This window comes from Mus caroli, chromosome 5, assembly GCF_900094665.2.
Source record: "Mus caroli chromosome 5, CAROLI_EIJ_v1.1, whole genome shotgun sequence".
NCBI classification, from domain to species: Eukaryota; Metazoa; Chordata; class Mammalia; order Rodentia; family Muridae; genus Mus; species Mus caroli.
Genome location: NC_034574.1, coordinates 131,487,970 through 131,507,439, shown reverse-complemented (window position 1 = coordinate 131,507,439; position 19,470 = coordinate 131,487,970). Strand labels below are relative to the sequence as shown.

The 19,470-nt window shown below is 50.6% G+C and overlaps 1 protein-coding gene and 1 long non-coding RNA gene across 2 annotated transcripts in view; one reads left to right on the top strand and one right to left on the bottom strand.

The window, feature by feature from the left end:
- The window catches only part of Fam20c (FAM20C golgi associated secretory pathway kinase), a 54,489-nt gene that overhangs the window by 9,269 nt on the left and 25,750 nt on the right, over positions 1 to 19,470 (bottom strand). The window contains exons 4-5 of the mRNA XM_021163523.2: positions 6,644 to 6,736; positions 4,804 to 4,919 (exon numbers count right to left, since the gene is read on the bottom strand). Coding sequence (XP_021019182.1) covers positions 4,804 to 4,919; positions 6,644 to 6,736 — 209 coding nt within the window. The remainder of the gene's footprint in view (positions 1 to 4,803; positions 4,920 to 6,643; positions 6,737 to 19,470) is intronic.
- LOC115031112 lies at positions 8,720 to 10,454 on the top strand. Its single transcript, XR_003836712.1, has 3 exons — positions 8,720 to 9,040; positions 9,560 to 9,650; positions 10,143 to 10,454. It is a non-coding gene; the product is annotated as an uncharacterized LOC115031112 (long non-coding RNA).

The window sequence follows — 19,470 nt, the reverse complement described above, 5'->3', positions numbered from 1 at the left end:
GAAGAAGAAGAAGAAGAAGAAGAAGAAGAAGAAGAAGAAGAAGAAGAAGAAGAAGCAGCAGCAGCAGCAGCAGCAGCTGAGTGTGGTGGTGGTAGTGCACACTTGTAGTCCTGGCATTGGGCAATAGAGATGGGAGGTTCTCTGAACCTACTCAGTGAGCTCCAGGCCAAAGAGAAACCCAGTATTAAAAAAGAAATCAAGGTTAAATGTTTCCGAAGAATGGTACCCAGAGTTGACATCTGCATACATATACATGAGCACACATGTGCACACACCCTCACATACCTGCAAACAAGCAAGTGTACACACAGAACACCATGTGACACCTTCCTCACACCTGTCCAGGGAAGTAGGAGAGGCTAGCAAAAGTGCTTGGACCACCTCGGCCCTCCCAGTCTGGGCAGAGATACAGACATCGATTGTCAGGAGGTGGAGTGCAGGCCCTCTGTGTCCCCAGCTGGGGAATTCCCGATGGCTGTCTTACCGTCCACATGTTATCTGAGAGCTCTGGTGGGTGTATTACCTGGCCCCATGACTGCAGCGGGTGAGACTCTTGCTGCTAGCGTGAGTCCTGAGCCTGCAGCTCTGCTGTGAGTAGGTGGTCTAGGTGAGTGACATTCTCCAGCCTGTGTGTCCCTGGAAGGGAGTGTTCTCAGCAGTGACTGGCTTTTAGATCCCTGTCTGACCTGCTCAGAATTATCTTTATTTCCTGTTCTCACTTGAGAACCCAGGACTGAAGCCTGGGCTGAAATAGAGACAGAGACTTGCTGGGTCTGAGAAGCCACAGGTCAGCCATTTTGCCCAACAATAGTGCCTCTGAGAATAGGGTGAAAATTAGGCCTGGGGAGATGACCCAGCCAGTAAGAACTTTGTCACACAAGCATGGAAACCTGAGCTCATCCCACATAAAAACGCTGACCATGGTGGTATGTGCTTGTCAGCCCAGAGCTAGGCTAGTTGGGGTAAGAGGATCCCTGGGGCTCACTGGCCAGCCAGCCTGATGTGATCAGTGAGCCCCAGGTCCCAGCAAGAGACCCTGATTCAAAAGACAAGGTGGCCATCACCCAAGGTAGGACACCTAAGGGTGTTCCCTGGTCTCCATGTATGCATGTACACACCTGCAAAATGGGTAAGTGAACAAGTATGTGAAGGAGTGCCCACACAAGAATGAGTGTACACACCTATGTGAACAAATGCATACAAACATGAGTGAGTGCACACATCTATATGAATGAGTGCATGCAAACATGAATGAGTGCACACATCTAAATGAATGAGTGCATGCAAACATGAATGAGTACACACATCTCTATGAAGAAGTGCATACAAATATGAGCAAGTGCACACACCTGTATGAACGAGTGCATGTGAACATGAGTGAGTAATACGTACATATAAAAATGAATACAGATGCCAGTATACACACATGCTGGATCAAACTGTGCAGCAAAAGACAAGAAGCAGTGGCCTCCAAGCACAGGCAGGCTGCAGCTCAGCCCTAGGTACCTAAGTGGTATGCACAGCTGGGGGTGTGGTGGTCAGTCCCTGTGGGCAGTAGAAGGAGCTAGGGTTGGATGGCAGAGATGCCAAGACATGAGGCTGCAGAAGCGAGTGGTCATCAGGGCCAGTCCCTATGGCTGAGGCAGGCAGGGGACAAGAATGAGAATATTACAGAAACCCAGGGGGTTCCAGGTTGAGAGGTGGGCTTCAGCTCTTTGAATGAATGTTCCTATCTACAGCACAGGCTGTCTGGTGGGCCCAAGCAACTATGAGCAATATGATTCTGGTATAGCTAATCTCAAAGACTCTCCACCCAGGATTGTCCAGCTCTTGATAGATGGTCACAAGGAGCCAGGCACTATGGTCCAAGGAAAGATGAATGTGTGTCTCTACTTATTTAAAAAACTCTATTTTGGGCATGCATGGTGTGGTGTGGAGCAGTGTGTGTGTGTGTGTGTGTGTGTGTGTGTTTGTGTCTGTGTGTGTTTGGGTATGTGCATGTACACGCAGGCACAGAGGCCAGAAAATAGGTGCCCTATTCAAGCCATTATACTCTTAGACAAATTTCTCACTGTATCTGGAATCCCAGTGACCCTCCTGTCTCCACTTCCTACAGCACTGAGGTTACAGGTGAGGGTCCATGCCCAGCCTTTCTGTGGGTGCTGGGGGGGCATTTGAACTTGCAGCCTCATGCTTATGCACTAAGCATTCTCACCTGCTGAGCCAGCTCCCCAGCTCCTTTATCTCCTCTTATCAATGGAATCTGAGATGGTGGATGGTGGAAGCAGAGCCTCAGCACGGCGTGGGGTCATGGCCTCAATTCTGGCACATTTATGAATACAGCTAGGAAAAGAGTGCTGATCTGCAGAGGCGACAAGCTAGAGCTTTTAGCTCCGCTTTTGTGTGCCACCCAGACTGACGATAAAGCTAATGAAGGCCTTAATTGGATGTATCTACGGGAACGGCAGGGTTGTGTGGCACTGATGGAGTTCTCCGCCTGCCTGCACTATCAGGAGAGTGTGGCTCCCGGGGGTGGGGAGGGGGGCAGCTGCTTTGCACTCCCTCACCCCCCCACCCTGCCACTCCATTCTTCTTTGTAGGATGTCTATAGGACTTCTGGTGACTTCAGAATGTATAGTGCAGAGTATGTAGTACACTACAGGCTGGGGTTGTAGCCCAGTCGGTGGCGGGCTTGGCTCGCATGAGTGAAGCCCTAGTTTCCTTCCCCAGTGCTGCATAAAACAAGACAGAACAAAACAACAAACACACAAACACACAGAAATAGGTGTTGTTTCAAACCTGTCATGCCAGCACTTGAAAGGTGAAAGCAGGAAGATCAGGCACTTCAAGTTATATTCTTGGCTACTTAGAGTTCCAGACTAGCCTGGGCCACATGAGACCCAATCTCAAAAGCACAACGTGGCTCAGGGGACAAACTATTTACTGTCAAATGTGAAGACTGCAGTTCTGAGCTCTAGGAAAAGCTGGGCTGATGTAAAAGCAAGGCCACTTGTCGCCTTAGTACCCAGGTGACAGAGATGGGGGTTTTTAGGGTTAGCTGGCTACAGTTGTTGGCATAACAGGAATTGGTGAGATTTTGGTTCAAAAAGTAACCTTGGCTCAGTAGGAGTGGAGATCAACTGAGGAATGTATCTGAGGTCAACTTTGTGTGTGCATGCTCTCTCTCTCTCACACACACATGCACACACCATATACATACTATACACACACCCCATGTACATACATACCACACACGTACTATATATGCAGACACATAAAAATATACATACCACACACACTACACACAAATATATGTGTATACCACACTCACACTATACCACCCTACACACATATACCATACATATATACCAAATTTAAAAAATTAAAAAATAATAAACAATAATATGGTAGGTGAAAGGTGCATGTCAGAAGCTGAGAGGGCATCAGAGAGTCCTGAAATAAGCAGCTTGCCACAGGCCCAGAACCACAGGGAGACTCTGAGAGCAGATATGCCAACTGAGCCTGCGGCAGCATGGCTAGAATGCCCACTTAGATAAGTATGACACAACTTGGTTTCTGTGTGCTCAAAGGATTCACGGTGTGAAGTCTGAAGTCTCACCAGTGTGAATACCCCAGCCACACAACAAACAATCTCCCTGAAAAGCAGGGCATCCAGTGGTGACCTTCAAGGCACCAGAGACCTATGGCCAGCAACTCTACCCTCAAAGAAAGACAGCTGCCCACATCTCCAGGCGACAGTCTCCCTGGCTGGTCTAGAAAGGTTTGGGAGAGCAGGGCTCTGGTGGCCAGGCTACCAGAGGCTTCCAAGAAAGGCTAGAGTTCAAAAATATATGGCAGGTCAGCAGTAGTGGCATAGGACTGTCAGCAAGTACTTTGGAGGCGGAGGCAGGAGAATCCTGAGTTCAAGACCTGCCTGGGCTACACAGCAAGACTCAAACAAATAAAACAACAGCCACGTGTGATGGCTCACACCGGTAATGCTAGCACTTAAGATGCCAAGGCAGGAAAATGGAGTTTGGGGCCATTCTGGTAAACATAATGAGTTCCAGGCCAGCCTAGACTATTGAATGAGACCCTGTCCCTCCTCCCAAACCCAACCCAACTCAAACCAACCAAACAGCCTAAGAACAACAAAGATTCCAATCAATCAATCAATTAACTTAAGTCACTGGACCAACAGTGGAAACCCCTCTGTCTGGGCACAGGAAGGTGTCACTAAGAGACCATGTGTCTGCAGATTGGCACATACACAGGTCACACACAGGAGACAGCATGGCCACACTTAGTGGAAACAGCGCCTAGTTGAGTTCCATGGTTTCTATGATGGTTGATATCGACCGTCAACTTGACAGGTTCTAAAGTCACCTAGGAGACACATCTCTGGACATGTCTGTAAGGAATTTTTGAGATTAGGTTAACTGAGGTGGAAAGACCCACCCCTCAGTGTGTGTAGCACCATCCCACGGGCTGAGATCCCAGACTGAATGAAAAGAAGAAAATGAGTTGAGCTCCAGTATCCATCTCTGTCTGCCTCCTGACTAGGGATGCAGTGTGAACAGCTGCTTCGTGTTCCCATTGCCATGTCTTCCCACCATGATGGACTGTGCACCCTTCAACTATGAGTCAAATAAGCCCTTCCTGAGGGTGCTTCTGACAGGATAATTTATCTGAGCAACAGGAAGAGCAATCTAATCCCTAAGCTTCTTAGAGCTGACCAAGGCCAGCATGTGACCTAGGCCACATGAGCCCCCCCGCCCCCCATCCTATCCCATCCCCAGCTACCTGGAGACACAAAGAAGGTTCTCCATAGCTTCTTATCCCGCGTCACATCCCGGATCTCCTTGGTCATGTTGATCATCCTACCAGCCACTGGAGGGACTCTGCGGAAATCCAGGATCCTGGTGGGAAAAGGTGGAGAAAAGATTCCTTTATTCTTGAGGCTGGTCCTCACCGGTCTGTAGCAGCCAGCTGCTTGACCATTGCTCTCCAGTTTTCTGCCACAGAGACTCTCGGGCTCAGCACAGCCCAGCACCATCAGTGCCAGGAAAGTGTGCAACCCCAGAAGGATTGGAGCCTCTATGCATCATGCACTGACTCTGTCCCTGCCAGGCAACTCGATACTAAAATGTGCCCTCATTCCAGGGCTAAATTTAAAAGGAAATTAAATTAAATTACCCACTCTTAATGGGTGTCTTTCTGCACACATTGCTGCTTGCTTAATTAAATGGAGATGCCCAATGCTAGCTTTTTCCTGCTGACACAGGAGGTAGAGATGAGTTGTCCTTGTGGAGGGATGGACAGACCACATTCCTGTGATGAGGGGCCCCCAGCGGCTTCATAAGAGCTGCAGCCAGCATCCTGCCACCTCAAGCTTCATGACTGTTTTCATGTGTGTGTACACATGTGGGTTCCTACATGTGGGTGCAGCACATGAGATCAACCTGGGTTCATTTCTCAGGAGCCATAGACCTCGACTCCCAGCAGCCCAGGACTCACTGATTGAGCTAAACTGACTGGTTATCACACCCCAGAGGTCCTCCTGTCTCTACCTCCCCTGCACTGGAACTGCAAGTGTGTACCACCATCTGGGATAGACCCCAGATGTGTAAGCATTTTAACAGCAGAGTCATCTCTTCAGCATCATGGCTGGTTTCTAAGCAGGCAACTTGGATGACCTCATGGTGCAAAGTCACCATTGTCACAGAGAGAATTTCTCGGTTCAGGATGCTTAAATAGCTGGCTTCTGAGGATTTCTAGTTCCCATGTAAGCTCTGTGATCTCCCTGAGTCTTCTAAGAAAGATGGAGTCTGGACTCTGCAGTCTGGGCTATCACAAGACAGCTGAGATAAGATCTAGGTCTAGCCACAGCTGTGGGACAAGCAGGAGGGTCTCGAGGGATGAATACTGAGTCATATTTCTCTGCTATTGCCTGTCCCTCGGTGCCCCTCAGAGAGGACCCCAGGGTTAGGCCTGTGAACAGCTCCTCAGGGTACGGACAGGGCCATGTGGAACCTACAGTGATCCAGGTTCTGCTGGGTCAAGGCTGTCCCTCAAGAGACAAGTGACAAAGCCTTCCACCTATCGTCACCAAAACATCCTTCCCTCCAAGGTGCCTTCCTGACCTGTTCAAACCCACCCACGATGCTGAGCGCTTCTCTCTGGCCTGATTTCTTTCCCCTTTATTCCCAATGGTGTAGCATGTGCTCTTGCTGTTCCTTGCTGGGTACAGGGGGAAGGGCAGGGCCCACCAGGATCATAAGTGCAATGAGGGTAGCATGCATCGCTGGGGAGACAGCTTAGTTTGGGTTCAGTCTCTAGCAATCAAGTGTGGTGGCACATGCTTATAACCCCAGCACTGAGGGGCAGAGACAGGAGGATTCCTGGGGCACACCAGCCAGCCAGCCAGCCAGCCAGCCAGCCAGCCAGCCAGCAGCCTAGTCTACTTGAAGAATTCCAGTGATTCTGAATATGGGGCAGCTTCTGAGAAATGATACCTGAGGTTCTCCTGTAGCTACAAAGATTCCTAAGGCCAGGCCATGCTTCTCAGTAGGTGGCCATGCACGAGGACATAGATGAATCTGGATCCAGATGGCTCTTGGCAGTGTGAATAGAGGGGACTTACCTGTCCAGGTGGAAGGCAGCGATCTCCGCATTGTGCCTCTCATAGTCAGAGAAATAAAAAAAGTCAGGCGGCGTCTCCTGCTCTCTCGTCTGCCTGTAGAACACAGATAGAGACAGGAAGAGTCTGTCACAGAGGGGACTCTCTGGATTGAGGGGACAAGCAGAGGTGTGGGTGCCACTGGAACTCAAGCTGACACCCATTTCCAGGTGTTCTGCTAATCAGCTGTCAGAGGATCATCGAGGGTTAAATGAAAGGGACTGTGTGGCTCAGTGGCTAAAGATGCTTGCTGCCAAAGCCCAAGACCTGATTTCAACCCCCAGGACCCACATGGCCAGAGAAAAGCAATGCCTACAAATTGTCCTCTGACCTCCACATGTGCTGTGGCATGCATACTGCCCCCCCCACCCCGGACCCCATAAATAAGCATATGTTTCTTTTAAAAATAAATTATAGGCAGTGGGGAGATGGTTCAAATGACTAAAATGAATGCTTTGGGACCTGAGTTTAATCTTCAGGACCCACACTTAAAAAGCCAGTTCTGAGGGGAGGCAGACCGGAGGACCCCCAAGGTGCACTGGCTAGCCAATCCAACCCTACACCGTGAGTTTCTGGCCAGCGTGGAGAAAAGAAACCCAAGGTGGACCAGGTGTGGTGACACATGCTTTTAATCTCAGCACTCAGGAGGCAGAGGCAGGCAGATCTCTGTGAGTTCTAGGTCAGCCTGGTCTACAAGCAAGTTCGAGGTCAACCAGGGCTGCATAGTGAGACCCTAACTTTAAAACAAACAAACAAATCCAAGGTAGATGGTGCCTAAGGGTGACACCTGCTGTTGACTTGAGTCCAGGTACACACAGGCACATACACGTACATACACACTTGCACATGCGTGCACACACACACACACACTCCCTAAATTATTTAAATTCCCAATGTGTCACACATTCAAGGCACTAACCCCACAAGGCTCAAGGCTTCTTAGCTGTCTGTTTTGTTGCTCTGTTTCCTGAATTCTTCAGTGTAGGTCCAACACCCTATAGTAGCAGACACACTGTGTGCCAGGTGAGGACACATGCTTTTCCTGGCCCATACTTAGAAACTTCATCAGTAGGGGATTTGGGTAAAGAGCAGGCCCTGGGTTTCCATCTGTTGGATCCTGTTGCTCTGTCTCTATGGCTGTGTATTCATTCAGTGAGGCTGGGTATTTGTTGATGACTTTTGCCCTGGCCCCAGAGGAACAGAGGTAGCACACAGCAAAGAACACATACTGTGGTCCAGGATTCCTGGTAATTCCTACTCCTGCCCCACTGCCTAACCCTGCCCTGGCACCTTCTCTTGGATGGCAAGTCTTGGAGGGTTGACGCCAGGCCATCTGGGGCTGTTCAAGAGCAGTGAGCAGGGAGATGCTAGCAGGCACATCAGAATCTGCTCCCGAGGAAGAGAGGCTGCACTTGCCTCAGTCATGTCTGCGTCCCTGCTCAGAGGAATCAAAGTGGCGAGAGCGTTGGCCACATCTGGCCCTCTAGCAGATGGTCTGGTGTGGTTCACATCCACAACCACAGAAAGCCTTCTGCTGCACCAGCGGAAGCTTTAGAGCCCTTGAGAGGAGCAAGCCTCTCAACTTAAGACACTTTCTATATCAAAGGGCATGACCCTGAGCTCTCAGGACCCTGGGAGACCAGCTGAGAAGAGCAGGGAGCTTGCTGAATGGACAGGGGAACCCTCAGATCCCCACAGGGCCCTTTCTCAGTCAGGAAGTTCAAAGGTCATTTAATGCTAGCCAGGGACTTTCATGTACCCATCCTGGACTCACAGGCTGTTCAGCTTGGGTCTTGGCACCATGCCTGTGTGTATGTGTGTGCGTGTGTGCACATGGCACACGCCCATCCTCTCTAGGCACTAACACCCCTGCCTCCCACAGTGAGCAGGAGACAACCCTGAAAGGACTGGCATTTGACCTTCCCCGTCTCCTTGCCAGCCAAAGATACGAAGCCAGGTAGCTATGAAAGGTCACCGTCATCCCACAAGAATCAAAGTTCTCTCTGCTGACGTAATTTGACCTTGATGTGGAATTGTTAGCCTGCCATTGCCCGATGTCTTGTCTGAAGCAATGTTAGCATGAAATCTGGACCCTCCTTGGCTCCCTGCTTCCACACCGGGCCATACCTTCGAGCGAGAACTCCTCCCAGGATGTGGTCCTGGGGCTCAGCCCTGATGAGTGGGCACTTTCGGGCTGCCTAGGCCTGGATGCTCCCACAGTGGAGCCCCACACACCTTCCAGCTTTAGATCCTTCCTTGCAGAGACACAGCTGAGGTTGCTGGGCCCTCCTAGTCCTCAGTCTCACTGTCAGGTGAGGCTGATGCCCCCTACATTGCTGAGTGATTAGATTTATGTACAAGGTATGTGCAAGGGGCCTGGGTGGGGTTCAGGTGGTGGGCAGTGGCCAACTATCTCTGATAGTCTCCTGAATAAGACTTGATCAAAAGTATCCTCCTTAGTCTTCCAGAAGCCAGTGTGGGAAGGGGTGTGTGCGTATGTGTGTGTGTGTGTGTGTGTGTGTGTGTGTGTGTGTGTGTGCTTTCCAGTGCGTTGTGAGGGGTAGTATGGGCCCATGACTCAATGGCCATTCACCTTGACAGGCTGATGACTAGGAAAGGCAGTGGCTGTACACGGGTGCATGTGAAAGCTAGAGGAGAGCCCTGAGTGTTGTTTCTCGGGAGCATCCCATCTGTTTGTCTTTTGTTATTGTTTGTTTTCTCAGACAGATTCTCATGTAGTTCCTGGCTGTCCTGGGGCTCACTATGTAGACCAGGCTGGTTTCAAACTCACAGAAATCTGCCTGAGTCTGCTTCCTAAATGCTGGGAGTAGAAGTCTGTGCCACCAGGACAGCCTTATCCACCTTTTTTTTTCCTTTTAGGTCTTTCATTGGCCTGGAACTCACAAAATTGGCCCAGCTGGCTGGCCAGAAAGCTCCTGGAATCTGTCTGTCTCAGACTTCCTATGCTAAGGTTACAAATGTGCACCCTTATGTCCTATAGCGTAAAGATGAAAGAATCTGTCTCAGCCCTCCCTGGTCTCAGCTGCCTACTGTAACTAACTGTATGGGGCCTGTGCTCAGTGTTCTCTGAGGTCCATGCCTAAGCAAGCAGTTTAATGGCTGAGCTATGTTCCCAGCCTCCCCTCTCCCAGAGGGGAGGTGTTGACACACTGATAAGCTTGCTGAATGGATATCTACCACACAATGGCTGCTGAGGGTCCATGCAGGGCTGAGATGGTTAAATTATGACCACCCACAACAAGCATGCATATGCTGACACATGCATACAGTCTCTCTCTCTCTCTCACACACACACACACACACACACATACACAGGCACGCAGGAACTCCATGTATATTAACAATGTGCACATGTGTGTGACACACAGACACCCTACGGAACAGGCTGTTGGGGGGGCTTTAGAGAGCAGGGGTTAAGACAAACTCCTCTGATGTTTTCTAGGTTCAGCTGTGCAGAGGGGACTTGAAAAGACAGCCTGACTACCTCCCACCTACCTGAAAAGCCTCAAAGCTGGGGGAACCTATCAGCAACTTTCCTCTGGACTGCATGGGTCCTGTAGTTAAAATACAGCTTGTGCAGGGCTGAGGACATGGCTCAGTTGGTAAAGTGTCTGTCTAGCGTGCATGAGGTCCTGGGTTCTATCCCCAGTACCACATAAACCAGGTGTGATGGTGAGCACCTGTGGTCCTAGTACTTGCGGGGGTGGAGGCTAGAGGAACAGAGGTTCAAGGTCATTCTGGGTTACTTGTGAGCTTGTCTTAAAATTAAAATTAAAATTAAAATTAAAAAAAAAAGAAAAGGAAAGAACACCTGCACAGCCACTTTTGCTTCCCTCCTACCTGCTGGATGTCCCAGGAGGACAGCTGTGATCCCCCCACAGTTGGCTTTTGTCAGTGCTGTGCCTTCCCCTTCTGGAAAGCCTGACTTGGCTGACTCATCTGCAGGGTAAAGTCAGAGCAGGGGGTGGGGGTTCCCTCCCCAGGAGCACTTGGCAGTGTGACACTGGAGGGCATTGTTAGCCAGGCTCTGGTGGAAGCATAGGGGATGGGGATGTTTCCTCCTCAGGATCCCGAGCACAGCCAAGGCTCTCCTCAGAACTGCTGTCAGAGCACAAAGCAAATGGGCAGCTGGGCATCACCCTGCGGTCACCTCCACACACTGACCCGAGGACAATCAGGCAGCATTCATCCTGGTGCTGAGCAGGGACCAGCCTTCCTGCCCACAATCTGACCCTCTTCCTCCCTCCCTCCCTCCCTCCCTCCCTCCCTCCAGCTGCTTCTTTGAGGAGGTGACATTTCTCAGATCCAAGTGGCTTAGAGTCCTGTGGCTCCCTGAAAGAGCCTCTGGCCTGACCTGATTCCTGGTTCCGCATCCCTGAGTTCAGACACCCGCCTTCTACCTTCCTCGGAAGCTGGCTGATGTCCCAGACCCTAGGCAATTACCCCACCCCCACATCACAGCCTGCAGGTGTCCCTGCCTCCTAGGTACCTTCTTTCCTGGAATAGCCCAAGGGTTCACAGAAGTGGCAAGTGTGTTCTATTCAGAGGTGTACCTCTCTTGTTCTAAATGCCTCTTGGGCACTTCACGTTTGATCTGACCTGGGGCCCCTGGTGTTCTGTTCTTTCTTCCCTTCCAGAGAGACTCAAGACTCTGCCCTATGGAACCTTGTGCCTGGGGAGGGCCAGGAACTGCATTTGCCCCTCAGGCCTCATTTTCCCTTGCTGCACAATAATAGAGAAATATAAGAAGAGCCCAGAGTGAAGGTGCGGTAAAGGGAGGAAGGGTCCTCAGATGTCCCCCAAGACGGGGCTCCTTCCACCAGGCCACTAACCATTCTCTGGCTCTCACTGCACTCCACCTGGAGGCAGTTCATTCCAGACTCCAGGTCCCACATACTTCCGACCTGCTGGGCCAGAGTCTGAGTGCTGGGCCCAAGAAGCTGCATTTTAGCTAGTTTCTATGATTTCATTCAACCAAAGCCAGGGCTATTGCAATGGGCATCCCACTGAGGCTCTGGATCCTGTAGGCTGGCCCCCATCATCCATAATGAGTATGACTTGACTGTACCCAGCACGTCCGAGGAAGAATGCTCATAATCTCCCAACAGCACAGAGTATAAACCATGAGCCTCTGGTGGACAGGGCTCTATGGGATCAGGACCTTGCTGAGGGTTGGAACCTCTGCCATCCCTAACCTTCTACCAGGCTCTAGGGATCAGCTGTCCACTGACATGCTTGAGTCACCATGGCAGCTGCACGAAGACCCAAGACTTCAGATACTCGATGCAAGTCACATGAAATGTCTGGTTAGCATGCACATAAGGCAACCAAAATGGGCCAAGACACAGAACCCAGGACCTCATGTATGCTAGAAAAATGCGCTACCAACTGAGCCATGTCCTCAGCCCTGTGTAAGTTGTATTTTTAACAACAGGATCCTTGCAGTCTAGGAAGAAAACTGTCCTCTTGCCCTCTCAATTTTTCAAGTGACAATTCTGGAGCTGTTACCCAACAGATGGGCTTCCAGCTGCCCCCATACATGTCACTTAGATACAGGGATCCCCATCAATTCATCAGTCCTGTCCTTGAGGCTAGGTGGTGGCCCTTTGTGGTGGCCCATGCCTATTAGTCCAGCACTGGGGAAGCAAGGGGATCACCAATTCAAAGCCCAGTTTCTACAGAGTGAGTTCAAAATCAGCCTAGGCAACTTAAGATGACCCTGTCTCAAAACAAAACAAAGCAAAACAAAACAAAAAACAAACAAAAAGACCAACAAAACAAAACAACAAAGAACTCTACAATACAATACTGTTACCATGGTACCTTATGCTAGACACCATGTGCACTGCTGGCCTGCAACATAGCAAACAGGTCATAGCTTGTGGGAAGCAAGACCAATTACACTGGGCTCTGCTATGCTGAGGTTACACTCAGCCCTAACGGCCTCCAAACTCTATTCCCTGTTGCCCAGTGTCAGCCCTAGCCTGGGCCCTTCAGGGGGGTTCTGGACCCTGTGGCAGACTACTCAGGCTCTGGAATCTTCCATAGCATGTTGTTTCTGGGAACTGTTTCCCACCTTTCTAAGGCAGTCACTGGTCCACGGAGATGAGGCAGGGTAGAACTAACCCAGGTTCTGGAGGTCAGTAGGGCAGCTTCCCAGTGGATGGAAGCTCAGGAGAGGCAGAAATGGGGAACGCTAGACATTCTGGAAGATTCTGACAAGGTAGATCCCTGTGGGGCTACTGTTGTCAGGCAGGTCTGTATTGAGACCAGGTAGGAAGTGAGAAAGTATCCTCTTTCCTTAGGGGACACTCTAAGTTTCAATCACTCCACTGTCTGGTGCCTTCTGCCTGGCACCTAGCAGAGTTCCCAGTGGGCAGCCAGGTTCCAGAGCCATATGCTGCCAGGGACAAGCCCAGGCTACTGAAAAGACACACAGAGAGCTCTCTGAAGCCAGTGTTGCTAGGAGCCCTGTATGTTTCCCTTCATGTTCCTTCAGAGACCGGCCACCTAGCTTCCCTGGACACTCTTACCTCTGGGTGGTAGACATTGGCTTCCTTTGCGCAGGGGAGACCGAATATCTACTGCTGGCCAATTTCAGGGTGATGCTTTGGAAAAGTACTAGATCCACGGTGCCCCAGGCAGAGGACAAAAATTGGTGAACCCAGTCCCACAAGTCCCAAGAGCAATCAGGTATGGCAGGCAGGTGCAAGGGTGGGCCTTCACTTTCAGGAGGGAAAGATGTTATCAGACACTCAGTTGGCTGGGTACCCAGAACAAGGAACTGCCTGGCCTAGGGGAGGGATACGGCCACCAGGATGTGTGCTTCCTGGAACAGGAGGGGTCTTTAAGTAGGCTGGGAACCCATGGCCCAGGTTGGCCACCAACAGCTCCTTATAGGTTATGTCCATCCAGATGGCCTCACTCTGGTTGGGCAAGCTGCCACCCGTGGAGCAACATAGCCATCTCAGCGAGTGGGATGTATCATGCTCACCCAACAGGTTTAGCATGGGCAGCCTGGCTGTGCTTTCTGTAGGGGGAATAAGCAAGGCTTTAAGTTCACAGGAGAAAGTGAAAATAAATTAGTAGCCAGCCAGGCATGATGGTACACCCCTGTAACCCATCACTCAGGAGGCACTGGGAAAGGATGGTCATAAGTTCCTGGCTTACACAGGAAGTTCTAGGTCAGGTAGGTAAGATTTTACGGAGTAAGAAAAATCTATCCTTTCCTAAAGAGTAACCTGATGTATACACGAAATTTAGGAATTCTCTACCAGGACTCTTCTAGGGAGGGACTCTGGGTGTGGTGATCACAACCCACACATATGTCCCCAGGACTGTGGATGACAGTGGTAAAGTGGCATACCCTCCCTTTATAGAAGGAAGTTGGGGGACTGTGTACTTATGAGGATGGATGTTCGCTGCTTGTGCTGGGGACTTGTGACTCTGTCCTCATTTGGATGCCTTGGGAACCTCTAAGTTGCGAGTGGCCCATGAGCCCTTCTCAGTGGGCTATGGCAGACACTGGCAATGTGCCTGAGAGGGATTCAAGATGAGGTCCATGGTCCCTCTGCCCTGGCAGCATGGTCGGGCTCCACAACCTCACAGTGGTAAGTGGGCTGGGTTGCCCTGTCCCTTCTATGTCCTCATATGGGCTTTGGACTAACAGCTCAGAGTAGGAAGGGCCTGTGGGGGACTTTTGAACGCTTGCCTTTTGGTCTATGTAGGTCACTCAAATGCACACAGAGTAGCTTTGTGTGTGGGGTGCCAGCGAGGTAGTTGAGGAGCCACAGCTACAGATAAGACCCAGGGAGACCCAAGGAGTGGGTGGCCAATGGGCACACCTCCCCTAACAAGACGCTGTTAGTCACAGGGACCCTCTCCCCCTCCGCTCCTCCCCCCACCTTGCCCTCTGAGATCAAAATAAGCTCCAGATGGCCACACCTGGCTTCATCCTGAGACCATCAACTGTAGGAAGTTGCAGGTCTGGTTTTTAAACAAGCAGCCTGGGAAGGAGAGGGTCATGGGCCAATTCTGTGGTGGTGGCGGCAAGCAGGGTAATCTGTACTACAATTGCCTGGGATTAAGGGGAGAGGGAACCCAGGAAATACCAAGCGAGGTGGTTGAACAGGTCTTCTCGTACAGGGATGCTTACAGCACCACACAGATCAGATTTTGAGGGCCAAACGAGTCCCCAAAGGCCACTAGAAAGGCAGGCATCAGCGGGCCTACAGCTGATGCCTACAGCCGTTTACATTCTCTTTACATTGCTCCTGAGAGTTAAAACACCTAAAACCTCCTTAGAACAACTTCTCTGAGCTTTGATGAAAACACTCTAAGTGTTAATTGTGCTTATTTATAGTAAACTGAAAGTGGGTCTTCCTGGGTAACACATGGGACCGAACAATAATCCTGCAATGATATCCACATCGGACTCTCCAGGAGTCTGATCGCACAGCTCCTCACAGGCAGGAAGGAACTCTGCACACACACACTACTTGAGAACTTGGCATCATTTTCCTCGTGGTATAGCTAAGGAAACCAAGGCAGAGGGAAGAAATAACCTACCCCACAGCTACAAGGAAGTGGGGCCAAATTTTGCAGCTGAACGCGCTGACACCCTAAGTCCTGGCACTGACCTACCAAACTGTACTGGCTACGAACCAGGTGTGGGCCTGGGGCTGATGGCCCACGCCCTTTCTGGGGCAGCTGAGGCAGCAATGATGCCTGGCTAGAGGGCAGAGAACCGGCTGGGACCAGCCTGTTCTCGCCTGGCTACAGTGTCAGTAGGCTTCTGTGGCCCTCTTCGATCACTCACAATATGCATGCCGATCAGCTTGTGGATAACTGTCAATACACACAGAGAACCTTCTAGGTGTTGGGCTCTGTCCTCGGGGCACCAAGTGTGCTGCCTCATCTGCTCTTCACAGCTCAGTGGGCAGTGTTGTCAGAAGCCCATTCCACAGGCAGATGAGTAGATCTGGAACTCAGAGAAGGAGCCAGAGGACACCAGCTGTGAGTTGCAAAGCCAGAGAGAGTCAGTCTGTGTAGCCACGCCCTCTGTCCACCTGAGGCCTCCTGTGTGATCTTGACACTCTAGATGGTGGACTTAAACTAAAACAACAACAACAACAATAACCACCACCTTATCTTGTATGAGTGATGGAGGTAGAAAGTCCAGGTTCAAGGTTGGGCAGACATTCCTTGGCTCATGGCCTCATCCATACCTTCCTCTGGCTTCACGGGTTTTCTCTTCTATGTTCAGCACCTCAAATTCTCTTTCAGCTCCCATGCATAAGAACGTGTGGACTGTAAGAGGAATGCCGGAAAATCCAGGCACTCAGCTCACCCTGGAATTCCTACTTAGTCACATTTCAAAGACTCTATTGCAAAATAAAGGGCCGGGGCTGGGCGTGGGCTGATGTATTCGGAGGGAAAGTGCTTACTTTGAAAGTACAAAGACCTGAGTCTGATCCCCGCAGGACCCATGTAAAAAACGACTTGCTGCCAGCCAACTTAGGCTAACTGGTGAGTCCCAGGTCAGTGAAGAGACCCTATCTCAAAGGATGAGGATGGCTACCAGGGTCTACAAAGATGCACACGAATAAAAAGATAAGAGAGCATTTATAGGTTCCAGGGATTCCTCGCTGGTATCTCGGGGGCATTCCCTACCCTGGCGCTGATGTCAAGGACACAAAACCTCCGGGAAGACAAGAGCACCCCCTTTCCTGATAAGTGCACAGCGGGTCCCTGACTCACCAAATGAAGGCGTGGAGGCAGAAACCAGCCCTTCTGCCTCCAGTAATCTTCCTGTCACTCACACAGCAGAAAACAGCCCCCTTGTCATTAGGGAGATATATTAAGCTATTTAATACCAGGCTTTCTGCAAGTGAATGTGTTCTGGAAGGAGAGGGGGCTTCTCTTGGCAGGAGCTCAATGTGACCTTCAGTCCTGGGGTCTGAAGATGTACAGAGATGCCTCCTGCTAAACCTGGCATTTCTCATTTCAGCCCCGTCTTGTTTAAAGCCTCACCCACCAGGTTTTCCTGTCAGTCTCTACCCCGCGGAACACAGATGGGCCATTTCTAAGTTGGACTGAACCACGCCTGCAGACATGAGTAGGTCCCGAGGGCCTGGCCAGGTATCTGCTCTTTCCTGGTCTTCCTACTGGTTGTGGGTTACATTCAGAGGTAGGGAGTCCCAGAGGAGAGAGGAATGAGGGGTGGGGCAATGATGTGTTACAGTTCTTTGTGTATTGGCAGAAACATGTATGTACCAAGAGTCCTCACAAGGCGAAGTCCTCACAGTGAGGGGTTATATGACTGTGTGTCCCACCTTTGAAATGGACCAGGTCCCTGTGTGACTGGGGGCAGGGAGGGCTCCTTTCGTAGCACAACTTCTGTTGGCTGCCGCTGGAGGATCTCTGAAGGCTATGAATGTCCTGCCTGTATGCCTACATTGCTACTTGCCCAGATGGCTTAGGTGCCCTCAGACTGCTCAGTTTCCAGCAAAGCTTTCCTGGGTGTGGGACCCCCAAGCAGCATGGGCACGGGCAACATGGTTGGCTCTATAAACACATGGAGACCATCGCATGCCAGCACATGTCAACCGTACTAAAGCTGGGAGGCAGCCATTTACTAGGCCACCACTGTGGAGGAAAATGGATTCTGTCAGGGACAGTAAGGCTGACAACCCAAGAAGCTGTTCAAGTGATGATGACCAGATGTGGTCTCTGCTTCTCCCTGGGGTGGCATCACACCATAGCTCTGTAAGAACTGCGGCCCCTCAGGGTCCATTGCCCTCCTCAGCCACGCGTAAGAGGTCTGTACTCAGGCCAGACTCCATGCCCCACTGAGTCATGATTGTCTTGAGGCCAGTCTCCTTAACAGCTTAGGGGTGTCTAAATCAGGAGGGGAACCTGAACTTATAGTGTTCAAAACTGCCACAAGGCAGGGTCTCAATGACTCTAAGAACAGGGAGAATCCTGGATATCTATGTAGAATCTGTTCTCCAGAGGCACCAAAATGTACCTGCCCAGCTTCTTTATTTCGACTGTTTTATTGTGGTGCTGGGAACTGCACCCAGAGCTTCATAATGCTAGCTAGGCTCAGTCTACCACTGAACCACACTCCCAGCCCCTCACTGCAGGATTCTAGGCAGGGACTCCACCACTGAGCCACGCCCCCAGACCCTCACTGGGGGATTCTAGGCAGGGGCTCTACCACTGAGCCACACCCCAGCTCCTCACTGGGCGATTCTAGGCAGGGGCTCTCCCACTGAGCCACACACCCCTAACCTTCTTTTTACTTTTAAATATTAAGACCAAGTTTCACTAAGTTACCCAGGCTGGTCTTGAACTCACAGTCTTCCTGCCTAAGCCTCTCAAGTAGTTTGGATGACAGGCCTATGCTCCCAGTCCTGGCTGATTTATTACTTTGGGAAACTTCCTTGTTTGTTTCAGGTTTTATGAAGAACACTTCAGGCAGGTCTCCCTCCCGTTCTTTTGTTACCTAGCGAGACCGGTGCTGCTGCTCCCTTGGTTCGGATAGTCTGGTTGCACAGCCAGAACTTTAGAGTCAAGCGGAGAAATGCTGGCATTCAGACAGACAGCTCCTTCGAACTCCTGGCACAGCCAGCTCTCCACAGTGGGGTATAGGAGGAGAAAACAGCTGGCCTCTTTGTCATCTGAGGATGAACTGGAGGAGAGCCTCCCTGTCAGGATCAAGTCAATGAAAACCAATAATGACTCAGAGCTTTGTAACCTAGGGAAACTGGAAGTCATGCAAAGATGAGCACCAAGGGGAAGATGAGGTTTCAAAAGCACAGGGGGAGGCTGGGGAGTAAAGCATTGGCCTGCAAGTCCGAGGATCCAGGTTCAGTGAGATACTGCATCTCCAAGACTAACGTGGAGAGTGATGGAGAAACATGCACCATTGACCTCGGGCCTACACACACACACACACACACACACACACACACACGCATGCATGTGAACATCCCCTCTGGGGACATGGCTTAATGTGTAAAGGACTAGCTGTGCAAGCCCAAGAGAGACCTAGTTTCAAATCTCCAGCATGCATACAGATACTGAGACGGCATGGCGACCCACTGTGATCCCAACCTCAGGAGACTTGAGATGGGAATCCCAACCATAAGCCCTCTTTCTACACAAACCAAATCTTCAAGCTCTGCATTCAGTCGCCTCAGTGTATGATGTGTAGATCTGCCCCCACCCCTGGCTCCGTGTACACAGGTAAGGTGGCCTGAGCACACCTCTGTGAACATGAATACACATGCGTGCATACCCAAAATAAAGAGAGGAAAGTGAAAGGGCCCAGGGAGGGGTTGTCTTCCATAATTTTGAAAGTCTCTGCAGCTTAGCTCGGAGGAGGAACAAAGGAGAATGGACTGGTACTCTCTGGGCTCCAGGAACACGCAGGCCACTTCTGTGTACCTCATCTCTGAGGCTTGTCAATTTATTTAAGGATAATTTAAAAAAAAAGCAAGATGCAAGAAGCTGGGGGTTGAACAGGGACCCGCAATGTTTAGAAAATATCAACTGGAGAAATAAACTGGACCCGAGCCAGAAGGCCTTGTCTCAGACCATTCTTTGGCGTAAGAAAGGTCTTAAATCTAGACTTTCCTTTGGGGGCTGTTAAAAAAAAAAAAGAAAACAAAACAAAACAGAAAACTGAAATGAGCAGCTCTAATCAAACCATTTTTGGATGACACCCCTAACTTTCATTTTCTTCCCCCAGGATGGAAAATTAA